The sequence below is a fragment of the Anser cygnoides genome, chromosome 13, assembly GCF_040182565.1.
Source record: "Anser cygnoides isolate HZ-2024a breed goose chromosome 13, Taihu_goose_T2T_genome, whole genome shotgun sequence".
NCBI classification, from domain to species: Eukaryota; Metazoa; Chordata; class Aves; order Anseriformes; family Anatidae; genus Anser; species Anser cygnoides.
Genome location: NC_089885.1, coordinates 1626923 through 1643179, shown reverse-complemented (window position 1 = coordinate 1643179; position 16257 = coordinate 1626923). Strand labels below are relative to the sequence as shown.

At 39.1% G+C, this 16257-nt stretch overlaps 1 protein-coding gene and 1 long non-coding RNA gene across 19 annotated transcripts in view; one reads left to right on the top strand and one right to left on the bottom strand.

Annotated features, from left to right (window-relative positions):
- Window positions 1-16257, top strand: part of TENM1 (teneurin transmembrane protein 1) — an 848278-nt gene that overhangs the window by 783577 nt on the left and 48444 nt on the right. For 16 of the 18 annotated variants that reach the window (XM_048070576.2, XM_067005240.1, XM_067005241.1 and 13 more), the window contains 3 exons: window positions 406-655; window positions 1590-1610; window positions 5775-6007. In XM_048070576.2, the coding sequence (XP_047926533.1) occupies window positions 406-655; window positions 1590-1610; window positions 5775-6007 (504 nt within the window). The remainder of the gene's footprint in view (window positions 1-405; window positions 656-1589; window positions 1611-5774; window positions 6008-16257) is intronic. The other 2 variants (XM_048070600.2, XM_067005248.1) reach the window with 1 other exon arrangement.
- On the bottom strand, window positions 500-15633 carry LOC136791881 (uncharacterized). Its single transcript, XR_010834866.1, has 3 exons — window positions 14462-15633; window positions 8663-8716; window positions 500-633 (listed from the first exon to the last, which is right to left on the bottom strand). It is a non-coding gene; the product is annotated as an uncharacterized lncRNA (long non-coding RNA).

Here is a 16257-nt window from a genome sequence, read left to right as displayed (position 1 = left end):
TAATTAAATATTCAAACTGCCTCAGAAATTCCTCTGCTAACTAATAAAAATTTATGAATAAAATGAATATTAAAGTAGTAATCCCTGAGAAATCAGACAGCACTGCAATTAACAGTCAATTTGTTAGAGCATTAAGTAACCATGAGTTCTCCTCATGATGTTGGCTTTTAAAATAGCCACTCACCACTAATCGACAAAGCAGCGATGGTGAAACTTGGGACTGAACAAAATTGGAAGAGATTAGTGGAGCCCTGTGACGCAGCCTTCAACAGATCTGATGGCTGTTGCAATTTTGCCAATCTGCTGTTCTGTAGGATTTCAAAAGCCCAAATTGCAGAATAGTTTAAGCACTATACATCTGCTTTTTTTTTTGTCTCCTGTTTTCTCCCCCTTCCTCCCCCTTAGGAATTGTACACAAAGGAAATGGTGAAAACATGTTCATTTCCCAGCAGCCGCCAGTCATCTCCACTGTGATGGGCAATGGACACCAGAGGAGTGTCTCCTGCTCCAACTGCAACGGTCTTGCACTCAACAATAAACTCTTTGCCCCAGTTGCTCTTGCTTCTGGGCCTGACGGGAGTTTGTACATCGGAGACTTCAATTTTGTCAGACGGATCTTTCCCTCTGGAAACTCTATAGGCATATTAGAATTAAGGTAAAAAAAAATATGGTTAGCTTTGGCTAGTGTTCCCTACCCTGGCTATGATACACCTATGAAAACTACATTTTTTCTTTGTGCTTTAAAGAGGCATCTGCATTTGGTTGCCTCCTGAACACGTGTCTCACTGACTGTCAAACCTGGTCATCAGAAAATGTATGCATTGTTTCAAGTCATCAGTTTAAAAAGGCATCCTAAGAGGCGCTTAGAACAGATTTTGCATAATGAATTTCTACAGAGTACAGAATTAATAAAGCTAATTATTCTTCTTGTTGGGATTTTCATGCAATCCCGCAAAAAAGTTGAAAATCCCCTTCTCATATGGGCTTTTCTTGCAATTTTCCCCAAAAAGGTTTCAAATTCCATGAAGCTTTTAGAAAAATGCCCCACCCCTATTCAATAGCAAATATTCACAGTGTCACATCAGATCACAGCACTGCGGCTGCAGACAGACTTACCGTGTTTGAAATTAATACAATTAAATTGTTCTTTATCTGTAACAGGATCTGGCTGGGTTTAAGCAGATGAGCAAACCTGGCATTGCAGACTGATGTGTCCCAGACTGGGCCAGTGCCACTCTTAACAACTGCCCTGCAACTGACTCCTGCTTTGGATTCCCTTTCAGGGCATAGGGGAAGGCAGGAAAGATTTTGGACACCGATGCACTAAATTTCTTTTACTTAGCACCCATGAATTTCTAACTAGCTAACATCGCAGGCAATGAAATTGTGGGTTGATTGTTCAGAATGAACTTGAAAATGTGAAGGTGGTGGGTGGTGAAAAGGAAACAGATTTTGAGAGAAAGAAGCAAATGCCAGGAAAAACAATGTTTTATTTGTATACAGCAGTTAGACAAAGAACATAGTGTTGTGGAGTACTAATATTTCTTGTCTTTTTTTTTTTTTAAACCTGAACCGGTCTGTCTTACTAGGAATAGAGACACAAGACACAGGTGAGTAAAAAACGCTAACAGTAATAAGTGAAACATGTTGAACATGTCTTACAAAAGACCTGACTAGTAGAAGTTCTTATTTAGGAAAACACTTTGAATTTCATAAATAAAAATGTAAATCAAATTCACCTTTAAGGTGATCTGGTTTGTTCCCTTTGAGGGAATCAAATCAGTTGATCAACTGATTGATCTAAAAAACCTGTTTGCTGATCACCAAGCAGCAATGGAGAGGTTTGAACCTGCAAGCTGGGAATGCTATTCATAGCTGTCCTATGCTTTTCATGTTATGCTCATATGATCATAGATATAGCCAGCCAAGCAAACTGGGGTCTGGCAACTAAGGAATAAGAAAATGGTTTCTGAATCCCCCAAGAGCCTGTGCTTTAGTGGTTCTAGCATACTTGAACTTTAAAATCTGCCTTAGTTATGGAGGGGTGCTCTAAGAGCACAACAGTCCCAAAGCTGAGGGCAGCACATCGCAGCTTGGTCCTTGCTTCCTCCAGCTACAGCATAAGCAAGTTACTTTTCCCATTTCTATTAAACATTTTGACATTACAATGCAAGCTGTTTAAAAAAAAAGTAAGAATTAGTGTTGGACACGAGGCTTCTGCAATAGACTGTGGGATTTGTAACAGTCCACCTGCAGAAATGACGTTGATGGCTAGGAAGAGACAGCGAAGCACCAAGACGCTGTGTACCCTTAGAAACAAACTTCTTGGCATCTAAGTACATAAATGAGATAAATGAGCTAAGCTAATGACTGCATGGCATAGCAGGAGGTGCTGCATGGACTGAACATAAGTTCTGCGGGCTGAGATTACTGGTCAGAATTACTTGGTGTAACCACTAGAATGCTATTGAATACTATAGGTTATTTGCCAGCCTGCTTATAGAAGATGTATTTCATATGTTTTACAATGAAAGGTTAATAAAAATGGAATAATTCCTAGTGCAAGGTTTTATATTTTAACTGAAGGATCATTTCCTTTTGCCTTTATACTAACCTGATCAGTATCTTTGTACACTAATGAAAAGAAGCAAATTGAATGTACTTACTCTGTAATGCATTCAGAACTTCAGTCAGGTTTTTAATTTGGGCGTTTCTTTTGTAAAGTAGATTTTTTTTTAAATAACTACACATTATAATTGTTGGGTTTTTTTTTTAGATAATTTTTTAGATAAGCTTAAGCCTTAATTAATTCTATTTGTGAAAATATACAAGTGCCCCAGTCCTATTAACCAGAAAATCATAGTTGCCTCTATCCATATCCTACCCAAGTAAAATCCATGGAAGACCTGAGGAAATAACTTGAAGTTATTGCAGTCTTTGAGGGTACGGAGGAGCACTCATCAGTCCCAATCTGTGCTGTTCTGTAAAGGCCACAGCAAGGATAAATACTGGGTTATGCACGTCTTGGAGAGTTCTAGGGTGCTCACATAAACACATGGAAGCAACAACTGGATGTTGTTATGTAACAGGCCAAGAAAGAAAAGGCTCAAAATCCAAATCCTCAACACAATCTTTAGTCTCCAAAAAAGCAGGAAAAAAGGCTTTGCCAGGAAAAAGAAAACATTGTAAAAAAAAAAAAAAGTGTAGTTTGGAGAGTGGGATACAGAAGACACTGATCTTGTTTTTTTGACTGTTTAAAAAACGACTCATCCTATGTGGTTTTCTAAATTTTATTGCCTTCAAGATTTTAATAAGATCTAGGGGCATTGAAAGGCATCTGATAACTGGTCAAATGGAAAACTAGACTTTGAGGTTACAGGGATAAATTGTACTACAGGCCTGTTACCATTTTTTCTGGAAAGATTCATCATAAATCCTAGGCTACTTCCTGTAGTTTTTAATAGGATAATTTAAATAGGCTCTGATTTAGATTTGATTGCAAACTTCTGCAAAGATGAGGAGAATTTGATTTTTTTCCGTTTTTACTAAAATTCTGTAAACATTTCAGTATTCAAGGCTTTTAAGCATAGATAACAGTTGTTTTTTTTTAACAAACAGTCTATTAAATGTAATGGCAAGTGTGACAGAAAATGTGTCTACAAGGAGGGTATATAATGACCCCTGGTTCCCTACAGTTTCTGCATGACAGAGAAGATGTTTATTTAACATTGTGAATTCTCCTTGCAACTTTTTCCATGGGAGTATTTTATTAAAGAGTAATCTTTTAGCTGGTCAGTCTCTTCAGAGATCACTCCAGAGAGCATAAATGATTTTCAGTGTTTTTAACAAACAATTTTATAATAATGGTGATATGCAATTCAGCATCAATTGCCTTTAGCTCATCCACTTATTCATTTTGCATCATACTGTGGTCCTCTCTCATTCCCTGAATTTCCTTGGACTGGGTGTCACATCTGTTCCCCAACTGTAGAAATACCTCATTGCTTATATATCCCCATCTTTTGTAGAAGCTTATGACTAAGGTCAGTTTTAAGCTAGTCTAGCTTGTGACCCAATCATCAGAGGTGCTGTTTGTCCCTTTTTGAATGGAGAATGACCAATGAAATAGGCCCAAGCTGTCACATTTACCATGGTACAACATTGGCCTGATTGCTAAGAAATCAAATAAAGATTTCAACTGATTGTCCATTAGAGGTTTCTTTCTTAGCTATATAGAGAGAGTACTCATATTGATAAAATAAAAAGATACGTTGAGTATTTTACATTTGCTTGCAACATTGCTTAGCAAGGTAGAGCTGTCTAATAGATGACTAATAAAGCTTAGTATCTGCTTCAAACGAGCAAAAGCTTCATATTTAAAGAGACTACATCAACCTGGAATCTAGTCAGCAAAATAAGTCAGTGTTACTTCAGGCATTACATATCTGTCCTGGAGCCTCTACCAGTTCTTCAGCACTGTACTGTCTGAATTCTTCCTTTCCTGATTTGTGGTGGCACAAAAACCTGGGTCTGCAGAAGATCATTGCCAAACCTAGCATACAACAAGACTGACAAATATGAGAGAAGTAAATATCATTTCTTAACTTTGTTGCAGCAATCTTAAGTGTTAAGGTATTAACATTTGCACAACTCAGTAACAAAAAGATAGCAATTTATCAGTCTTACAAATCTGCATAGCAATACCTGAGTGTATTTGTATAGGACAATTCCATAAAGAGTTACAGGAAGGTCATCACACACAGCCAACAGTCAGAAATCACCTCCTTCCCCAGAAGAAACTCTGCAGTGGTAAAAGTACTGCCTGAGACCTGGATGCTCTGCCAAGCAGCGAGCACATCTCTGCCTCTGCCCATCTCCTCCATTTTCAGTAACAGACTGAGTGATTTGAAGGATCTACACCTATCCAGGGTTTGATTCTATTTTATAACCAGGACTGCAGCACAGGCTCATGAGTTTTGGGGCACTGGTGTGGTGTGCCACATGCCTAGGTGATTTCCTCAAAATGGAAATTAACTCTGTACTCTAAAAGAAACAAAAAGTCTTACTTGCTAATAAGATGCAGCCCAGTGCTCTGATTAGAATTTATGATCCTCACCATTCAATTAACGTATGTAAATATTTTTTTAAATAACATTTTATAAGCTCAATAAGGCACTTCAGTGCATGAATTATGGTGCATTAATTCATGCCTAGTTGCACTGACAGTGCTTGGCCTTCTGCCTCGCTCCTGACAATACAGTCAGCATGAATTAAGGCACCATATTTCATACCTTCATATTTCCTAAGGTTTAGAAACAGATAAAAATAACCAAGAGTGGGTATTAGTACCCATGCAGAACAGTCAGTGATTCACTTTGCTGCAAGTCATAGATTTGTTTTCAGTGCCAAGACTACTAAGACTTAATATAGAAAAAATGACATTGCTTTTGGAAGTAGTAATTATTAAATAAGCTGAAGTCAATCCAGTTAGCATTATACTGGCCAGACCAACAACAGCAATACCACTCTCTGCATAAACTCTCTACCTGACACCAAGCTGGCTGAGCAAGCCCTACGGCCACTGCTGATTCCTTCTTCCTCAACAGTGGTGCTCGGATGAGCACCGTGATAGCTGGTGTCACTTACACCTTCCCATCCCCAAATCACTGAAAAGACACCTGGAGATAAGTAGGAGAATACAAGTGCCCGGCTAGCATGACCAAAGATGAGTAAGGAAAACAATTTAACTTTGATGGTCTTCTGTTCTCTTTTAGTACAAGTCCTGCACATAAATATTACTTGGCTGTTGACCCAGTGTCAGAATCCCTTTACTTGTCAGATACCAACACCAGAAAAGTTTACAAAGCAAAATCACTTGTTGAAACAAAGGATCTGGCCAAAAATGCTGATGTGGTGGCAGGAACAGGTGATCAGTGCCTTCCATTTGACCAGAGTCACTGTGGAGACGGTGGGAGAGCATCAGAGGCATCTCTCAACAGTCCAAGAGGTAAGAAAAGTATTTAAACTTCTTGGGGAATCAGCTTTCATCCTCCTACATTACTTAGAAATTCAGATGCAACTGGATATGCAAAAACTGATCTCAGGTGATATGATGTGATTAACCATAGTAAAGCTAAATAATATTATAAAGCTCATTCATCTTTTGAATATGAAGAACACTCTGACTAGAATCAGCTGAAGTGGGATGCAAATTCTTTCACTCCCTTTTTGTGAGAGTCCTAAGTGGAGTTTGAGTTCGACCTGAGTACTGTCTAGGGTTCAGTTTAGAGCTGCAGTTAGGTTTTGGAAAGAGGAAAAGAGCAGAGCACCAGTGTGACAGGGGCTGCTGAAGTGAGGTTAGGGCTGCCCAAACCTTTCAGTCCTGGCCAATTTTTTGGGAGCCCTACGTGGGATTGTGTTGGACCTGGGCAGTGTGTAAGGTTAGGGTTCAGGGCAAGAAAAAACGCAGACACCCAGCCTGAGTGATGCTGCCAAAATAAGGTTAGGGCTGCCCAAACGATTCTGTCCTGGACCCTTTTTGTGGGAGGGCTAGGTGGGATTCTAACTGAATGATATTCCTTGCTATGGGGTGGTAGGCAGTGGAACGGATTTTCCAGATAGTTTTGTTTCCCCATCCCTAGAAGTGTTCAAGGCTAGGTTGAATGGGCTTTGGGCAACCTGATCTAGTGGAGGATGTCCCTGCCCATAGCAGGGGGTTGTAACTAGATGGTTTTTAAGGTCCCTTCCAACCCACACCATTCTGTGATTATAAATACTCTTTTCTTGTATGGCAGCACTCCTATTTAATTAACTTTCTGTTGCAAGGTGTCAGCATTTAATTATATTTAACTTCTAAGCAAATAGTGTTGTTGTAAAGTCCGTTTTTTTATTTATGTATTTGGATGACTGTGGTAATGTTAGTGGGGCTTACACATTTTAAGTCAGGGCTCTTCAAATCAAACAGCTAGTAAGATCAAGTATATTGAGAAATCTCATTTGTCCTTCCTCATTAAGTTCACTTTCTAAAATACGAGCATCTCACCTGCTCCATTTGAAGTAAGCATTTTGCTGAAGCCTTTCTGAGTACATCCTATATTGTCACAGGCAAAATGCACATGAAGCCTGAATCCTCACTAGCAGCACAATTAATCTCCTTGTAGTGTGCATTAGAACTGCAGTTTGAATTAGAACTGAGATAAAATGTCTGGATTCCGTCCTCTAAAGCAGCTGATCAGCTCCCAGTAATATCCCTGGAACAAAGGGTAAACAACAGCTCCAGTGGCAGAGGCCTAAGTGGGCTTTTAACATGCCCCCCCTCTAACACACTGCTCACTCCTAATGACTGGCTCTAAGGAAGTTTTGATTGTTTTTCCTGAGCTAATGAAGGAAGGCTGTGTAGCAGTAGGAAGTTCAAATGTATATATACAAACAAACATTTCTAGGACAAGCAAATAATCCTGTTCTAAGGCTTAGCAAGTGACACAATTATTGGTAGAACAACCTCAACATGTCTTTAATGATGGAAGTTATGTGAGAGGTAAGTGCAAATAAATGTTGATCTTCAGGAAGCTTATTAATGTTATGAATCAATTATAAAAATAGATGAAAAAGATTTTCGGATCCTTTATCAGGAAAATAATCAACGTATTATTACAATTGATCATATCAAATTACAATATAATTAGTGGTTTCATCTTTCTTACTGGGGAAATATCTTTGAAAATTCGTAATATGCTATCTACTTTTAAAATATTCATGCATAGCTGGCTTCTTCAACAGGTGCTAATCACAGAGACATTAAGAGGAATAAAAAGTACAATTCATGAGTGCTGGGGCAGCCAGCAAAAATTAAAAAATTAACTGTAAGCTAACAATGGCTCGTACATTGGCAAATTCAGGTAATGGCTCCCAGCTGATTTAAGAATCTAAATTATATCAGTTTAAATTGAAATTGTTTGTCATTTTCTGTGCTCTGGGTTTTAGATTTAGATTTTAGATTTAATTTCAAGGAATTGTGGACTGGCACATTCCCTTTTTGTGCAGGGCCTAGCATAATGCAGCACCAACTCTGCCACCAGCAGAGCACAAACTATTAATTGTGCATTATCATGATGGCCTTACAAATGCACATCCTTGTTTGCCTCTACACTAAAACACTGGGTAACCTTGAAAGCAGTAGGAAGTAGTTGCCTGGTACCTATAGATTTAGGTATTTATTAAAAAAAATTAAAAACTCGTATATATACTTAAATATATTTTGGTGATTATTTTGCATCACTTATTTTGTTTGTTAATGGAGTAATTATTAATTTAGAAGATGTCACACTTCTACTGAAAATGCATTCAAAATGTACATGCAAATATTTTTTTCTAGAAGACAGGAAAAACTGACAAAGAATCTCTGGTGAGTCCAGAGATTCAGCAACATCTTATCCACATCTAAAGATATTTGAACACAAAGCAACACAGCGTTATGTAGTATTTGATCACAGGACTAAATGAATTAATGTAACTTTTCATCTGAGATTTTTATGATCCAAAAGTGTATACCTCATAATGCAGATAAAGACAAAGTAATTGTCAAAATATTTAATATATTCAAATGCATTCTTCAGTGACCATGCAACATTAACATTTATTTTTAAGCTGATGTAGAACTTACTTTTGGCTCCATTTTTTCCATCTGCCTCATTTTTGTTCCAAACGTTCCCTTTTTCTGCAATAAATAACAATTGTGTTATGTGGTAGAAAGGTTGGTATCTGAGAAGGAACTGCTTAGTGGCTGTCTCACCTTGGTTAGTTACTCCTCAGAAGTTGTATTCTTACTTTTGCTCCTGCCTGCTTGTGACTTTGAATGGAGGCTTATCTATATGACTGAGTTTATCCATTTGTAAAATTGATTAGAAATACCTACTGTGTAACACTGTTGTGAAACTTAATCCTGTTTGGTAAAGTCCTCAGAAGTCTGCAATTGGAAATTCATATATTTATTTTTCTGAATGAAAGTTGCTTCAAATGCTGTTTTAACTTTTTTGAACTCGGATTTTTCTATTTTGGTAGGTAGGTTGTTTTTTGTTATTTGGAGTATTGTTTTTAGAGTCTCATAGATTTTTGACTATTTAAGGCTTTCAGCTGCTTTCATCTCTCATTATTTGGCAAGGCTGTCTTTGCCAAGTGACCAGGATTGAATACCAGACAGTAAAACATCGTGAAGTCACACTGGTCAATTAAGATTTGATCTTACCCCAGCTTTCATTTTGCAGTTAACAAATGTGTGGGGCTTTGTTCGGTCTGTTCCCACTTCTCTATGAAGGACTAGAGATGGGGCTTCGCGAACATCCATCTTGCACAATTGTGTTTGAGCTGACTTTGAAAGATGCTTTTAAACATGCATGGGTGATGTAGTTGAAACTTGAACTTCAATATATTATTTTTACTGCAACTTCCTTTAATTCTGTATAGAACTCAGACTAATGAGTCATGTAATAGATGACCAAGTACTTAAGCAAAATGTGAAATGGTACAAGGTGGGAACATAAAATAAGAGCTGTGACAAGCTGAACACATTTATTACACAAGAAGATATTGAAAATGAAGAAGTAACTACACAAGATATTAATCACTGACTGAATTCTAATATCTTGAACTTTACTAAGCAACAGATTTTAATTTTGGGATGGGGAATTCTGGTGTGTAGGGGAATTTTTTTGATTAAAAAGTATTTGTGGCATATCTAGTCACCAACATTATCATTTGAACAGTCTGCGTTAATATTTATAATAAGGCACTAAGGGATAGTGTCCTGATTTTACTAGATTAGTCACTGAATATTGGAGCAGTAAGCACTACAATTAATAGAAATACCTGGGAGTTGTTCTGCTTAACAATGAAAAGCCAATACCTGGATCAAAGGCATTAAACACTTACCCTGCCTTTCTGAAACCAGTTCTGAAACCAGACATAAATAGTTGTAACTTTCCAGGCTTAACTGACAGAGGCAGAGAGAGGCTGAGACAAACAAGTTACCAGATTTTTGCTGAGATAGTATTTTCCAGTCAGTACACCAAGAAAAGTGACTTAGATTAACATCTGATTTAAATTACTGTATGTTGAGGCAGCCTCAGAACATGCACACAGGAAAGCTAGTGTGGAAGAACAAGCTAAGTAACTTTTCTTAAACCACCAAGTCCCTCCAATGATTGAACCTTAAGGTACAGAAGTGACTTAGAACATATGGAAGCCCAAGCACTAAATCTGAAGATTTAAGCATCTAAAGCCCTGCAGTGTCTGCTTTTTGACTCCTGGGTCCAAACCAGACTCTAGGCCTGGAAGATAGATGCTCACACATCTGTGCAAGCTATGTGGAGAGCCACTCCTGCAGAAGAAATTAAGAATTGCACACTGAGTACAGACTACCTGAATACAGTGCAGTGACCTCACTACAGATGCAGTGACCTTTAAGCAAGCACAAGGGAAATGTAAAAGGCTGAAGTTCTAAATCCCACGCATAAAATGCTTTTTCCACTCAAATGTATGACCATGAACTAGCAACACAAATAGAAGCTTAAACTAAAAATCAGTTTTGCAACACAGCTTTATTCATTTTGCTTGAAATTATTCTACTAAAGAAACACTACTAAAAAAAATCATGGTTTTAAAAACACGTTCACCCCAGCAGCTTACATCCTGAAATAATCAGTCTTCTTGTTCACCATCTGCAGCGCTTCTTGCTAAAGTAAATAAAGCTGCAAGAAAACTGCTCAGACTAAACCTTTACATTTTTCAAATGACAGTAAGCCATTTACGGCCTGATCCTACTCAGCTAAAAGATTTCTGTTGGCTTCAATAGGATGCACACCAAATTCTTAATATAGCCTTTCATGAAAACAAGACGCCCTTGCCACATGTAATGAAACCCCTATTCACTCAGGAATCTTTGCCATTTTACAAATTCATGAGCTTTTGAATCCTCCTATACAATTCAAAAAGGAAAGCAAAATGTGGTGAGATGTTTCAGTAGTACCATGTAAAGTAAGAAGAATAAACCAACTTTCAGCCTCAAATGATTGTCATTTGTGCATCAAAAGCAACAAAAAATTCATCTCATGCAATTTTGGATTCAGCAAAATATATTCCCTTTTTTTTTCCCCCAGTTGCCTTAGTTACCTATGATTTCAGAGGCCTGTAAAACATAAGTGAACTTTCTTTGGAAAGTAGGTTTTCCTAAACTTCCTCCAACCTTCATCTGAATGCATACATTATTTGCTTTTCTGCTAACTGTCGTCAGCAATAAGTATGACCCTAGTCATCACGTCTCAGACCAGAAGCAGGATGTTTTCAGTCAGTAGTTAAAATGCTGTTTGCTCCAGCTCTGCTGTTAGGCATCTCCAAAGAGAACAACACTGAAGCACTAGTACTGAAATCATGTTCCAGCCAACAAAGAATTGTTAAACATTTTGCTGCTAGTACTGAGACAGTAACGAAGTAAAGATGACAAAGATCACAAAGCACCAGACTGCAAATCACTTGAATCATATTTTGAGTGGTGTATTATGGTAACCTATAAATAACTAATTGCATAAAATTGCTTTAGTAGTTTCTAGATGGCAGCTTTAATTAAAAGCACCAGAGACATTTAGAAGTTTAGAAATAGATGGCATGTAATTTGCCCTTTTACCAACCATAAAATGGTAATTAACCAATTTGATTCACTTCTTCCTATTAAAAGTTTTATGAGAATCACAACTTTTCTTAATACAGTCTTTCTTCAGCAGAAGGTGGCATTCTCTTTTATCCATCTTCAACAGTAGTTTTAGATGTTCGTATATGAAAACTTCTAAATAAACTTCTGAAGAATTTAATGTAAAATACTCATTTGCAGTTTTTAGCCGAGAAGAAAGTGTAGATTTTCACAAGTGGGCATCATATAGCTCTGCTATTCATTTCATTAACATGTTCAAAAAAAAAGATTTGTTCCCAAAAAGTCTCTTAAAATGCGAGTGTGGGCTATGATGTGGGGCAAAAATAATCTGTTTTAATGGGGAACTTGCTGTATTAATTTTAATCCATATTTTCTAATTTAATTACGAATCTACAATGAGCTATGATTTGTAATCAATGATTATAACCATCATAAGAGCTACTGTTTTAAATTCACGGACAAATTATGGTCTTATGTAATACAGTCCCAGTGACTAAACATGACTAGAACTTGTACTTCAGTACAAGCACATTACTCAAAAACAGGCTGTGCTCAGCTCTGAATCAAAGAGCAAGACTAAATATTTGCACCTGTTAACTTTGCCATGACTCAGGTATCAGTGTTTAAGGAGGAATCTTACATCCAAGCAAGCTAATTGTCATTTGTGCAGTAGGCCACATCTGTGCCCAGAGACAGGAGCAGGTGGACATAGTTTGGTGCTACAGTTCCTTAGAAAACTGGACCCAGACTGAGAACCTAATACAAACCACATTTCATTCTCAGTGCAAACAAAAGCAATAACTAAAAAAAGACCATTTTCACTCACTCAGTGAGTGAGCAGTGTTGAAACTTGCACTCAGAGCTATTCATTACACTTGGCACGTGCATGATTCCTCTCCAAGTTCCCCAGTGATTAAACACAATGAAATGCTGCATGTGATTCAATTCTGTATTACACTGTACATCAGAAAAGGATTAAAATAAGCTCTTGGAGTACAGATTATATGAGGCATCATGCAAGATGTGACAGGAACATTAATGTACCCAACTGTAATAATGAATAAATTGGGACAGTTCAGCCACGAATCTGTATTTTGTTTTCTAACAGATGACATATTTGGCATTTGTCAACAGGACTTAAATACATAAGTAATTTTTTTCAAATGGATAAAATTTTAGTATACACGAGAAAGCACTAGTTCATTGCTGAACATATATACTCAGGTACTTGAAGAAACTTAGCTAATTAGGAAGTACCAGATATTTATTGCCTTTAGTTCAAACACTAAAGACCTGGAGTTGTTTATGCCCCACTGGCATATATACTCCCCTGCAGATAGATTGCCTTTCTGCCATGGCTGGAGAGGCAAATATGTACTCTTATTGCTAGATCTGTGGTTTTCTTATACAGTCGGTATTTGAAATCCATTCAGCAACACAACCAAGCATCTTTCAGTGCTGCTTAATTTTTGACTTTTATATAATGGCTGGTCTGAAGCCAATATAGCTATCTGTTCACAGGGAAGTTGCATCCAACAAGATGCACTTGCCTTGTGTTATCTGTGGCATGGATCTGGCTGTGCTGCCCAGGTGAGAAGCATAGCTCCTTGCTGCCCATGCAGCTCCCTCCCCTTGCAGGGCAAGGCCCCAAGACAACACCTGTGCTGTAGGTCCCACACACATCAGCTTTCTCACTTGAACTTGTGAGCTACACTGGGAAGCAAATCAAATCCCATCAAGTATTGCTATGTCTGATATACCCCATGTGATATAGCTCCACAATGCATTATCACTAAGGTTGAAAACACCCCCAACAATCATAGCTCCATTCACATAAGGTGTTCCTTGCTCCTTACACCATCCACATCACAGTAATCCAGCATGACTACTTCTTTCTTCCCTCAGAAGGAGTCTTGAAGAGACTACCAAGAAAGTACTAAGAGTTAGGAGGCTGAGTCTGAAGAGATTTTTGTCACCAACCTCCTCACATCCAAGAAGCCCTAGCATGGCTTACTAGCACCTTTTGCATTTTCTTTCATTTCATCCATTAGCGTGCTTTAGCCTCACTGTTTAGAGCTGCTGAGAGCAGTGCAGAGTCCAGGCAGGATGGCAAGGACCTGGAGTGTCCCCACAGAAGGTGCCCAAGAGCCCTGGCTCTGCCTGTTCTGTGACCCCACACTGCATTGGGGGTGTCAACATAACCCTTCTCATTTTTTAAAGGGAAAATTTACAAATGTACAAGCTAAACTGCAAGTCATAATTTGAGCCCTCAGGAATAATTGTCAGGAAAACCTCTGCAGACCACCTCTGAAGGTACAGTCACTTTCACATGGTTGATTTGTAAAACCAATTCCTTATTTACACAGTCATTAATAAGACTGGATTTCTTCTTGCTTCAGTCAGAGTTTTAGCTTGGAAGTTTTTGCAACTCATTTGCATCAAGAGATTTTACAGTTTATTTTGCATATCTAGGCTTTGTGTCTGACCTGGCTCCTAGGCCCCAACCCACTGGCACCTCATAGCCTAGCCTTCTGTATACATGGGTCTCTTAAGCACGAGGGAGAGACAGATGGGGTGCAGCCCTTCCCAGCAACTGGGACACATGGTTCATCCCACACACCAGAACAAACCCCTTTGGTTTTCAGACACACCCTTTCCCTCAGCTCACCTTCAAACCTTCAGCCTTTTGGGCTATGATTTAACTTTTTAGAAACAGATTGCAGACAAGTTTGCCAGTCACCCAGAAGTTTCTAAACATACCCTAGCTTTCTGATGAAAAAGCAAAAATCCCCTGAGGGCACCACCACCAGATAGACACTTCAGGAACTCACAGGAAGCCAGCCCTTAAAATGTGAGTGCTTGCTTCCTCCTTTTTATAACCTTCCAACTGAATGGCCCCAGGTGATTTCAGTCCCCCAGGTGATCTCTGTTCCTGAAGAATTTGATGTTTCACTGATCAGCAGTTTAACATAACAGACTGATGTAGCCTTACTCTGTATCCTGTGGCGCTTCAGCAGTCCAGAGGTGTTTTTTGTCCAGGGAGGAGAAGGAGATAGGGCAATGAGTATCTGTCTTCTCACAGCAGTTTGCAGCCAGATGAATACACTGTATCCCCAATTTCAAACAATTAATTTCAACTAGCAGCACTATGCTGATAGCCTGAAAACTGGACCTAGTAGGAGTGCTAGGCACTAAAAACTTAACAGCTGTGGCCTTTGGATATTTTCGTGAGGAGGCCTTTGCACGCTGCCTCAACATCACGCCAAGCACAGCAGGGCCTGAGCGGGGTGCTGTGGTGGGGAGCGCCTGAGGCCTGGCCCCACAAGACCGTCAGCCCCCTTGTCCAGAGCAAGGGAGGGAAACCGTCTGTCATGGGGGAGAGGCAAGCTCTCGCTATCCTACTGGCCTCTCTGTAGAACCTGGTGTTGACATTATTCACACTCTCTGTTAGAAAAGTGGCCATGGTCAATTTATTTTGGGGCCCTGCCACTGGGTGGTAACACTCTAAGAGACAGCCCATAGACTCAAACGCATTTCCAGCTGCTGGGTATAGATGTACACAAGGGTCTGGGGACACTGTCCCCCTCTCAGCCCCAAAAGGATATGTATTGCCCATCAGGGCTACCTGGTCCTGCCCCTGTCCCCTGCACTGCTTATTCCCCCTCATCCTGAGGTACAGCTGCTCCTATGTACTTAAAGAAATTAAATTAAATATAAGGAAATGGGACTGGGAGGTGGGGGAATTCTTTTTTATTTATTTATTTATTTTTCTTCTCTTATATAATGTCATATGGAATTGCTGTGTGATATCCTAAACTGGCGTGCAGACAAGTGTTTTGTAAATTCAGAGAACATGCAGCCTTCAGTTGTGGTAAATGCAGGGGACAAAAATCAAGAACCATATAAGCCACTGTCCAAACCATCTGTTCAAGTCCTTTGCCTTTCATTTCTGTGTAGCAGAACATAAATTCATTATTAAAATAGCTTGGCTGTGCACAGCAGCTGCTATAATTGCAAAGTTATGCAACTTTAAATGGGAAATTATGAAGTAGTTTAAAGCAAGAAATGGAACGGGTTCAGTAGAAAAGATTTCACAAACCTAACATGAATAGAAGTGCTTTTCTAGCTATTTTCAACGTTTCAGGGAAAAAAAGATCTTACATTTCATGCAATATAGAAAAGTCTGACAAATATTGAATTCAGGAAGAACTGGGGAGAAAGTGCTAGACTAGGACAGACCAGGGTCAGGCACAGGTTGTGACACAGCGGATACCATGCACTGCCAGTGGGAGACAGCAAGCACTCTGTGCCTTAGTTTCCCCACTGAAATACAGAAGACCAATAACTTTCCTTTGCAGAGCCCTCACATTTGTTTCAGGGGCCACCTCTCCTTTGCCATGCAGTGGTGCTAAAGCTATTGCAGACCCAGCAGTGGCAGAGCAGCACTAGCTCCTGCTGAAGCCTGGTGTTGCCATGAGACTGTTTTCAGTACGTGACTGTGTCTTGGGCAACACTGCACCGCAATTCATTCTGCAGCACAGGTACTCCTTCCGCCT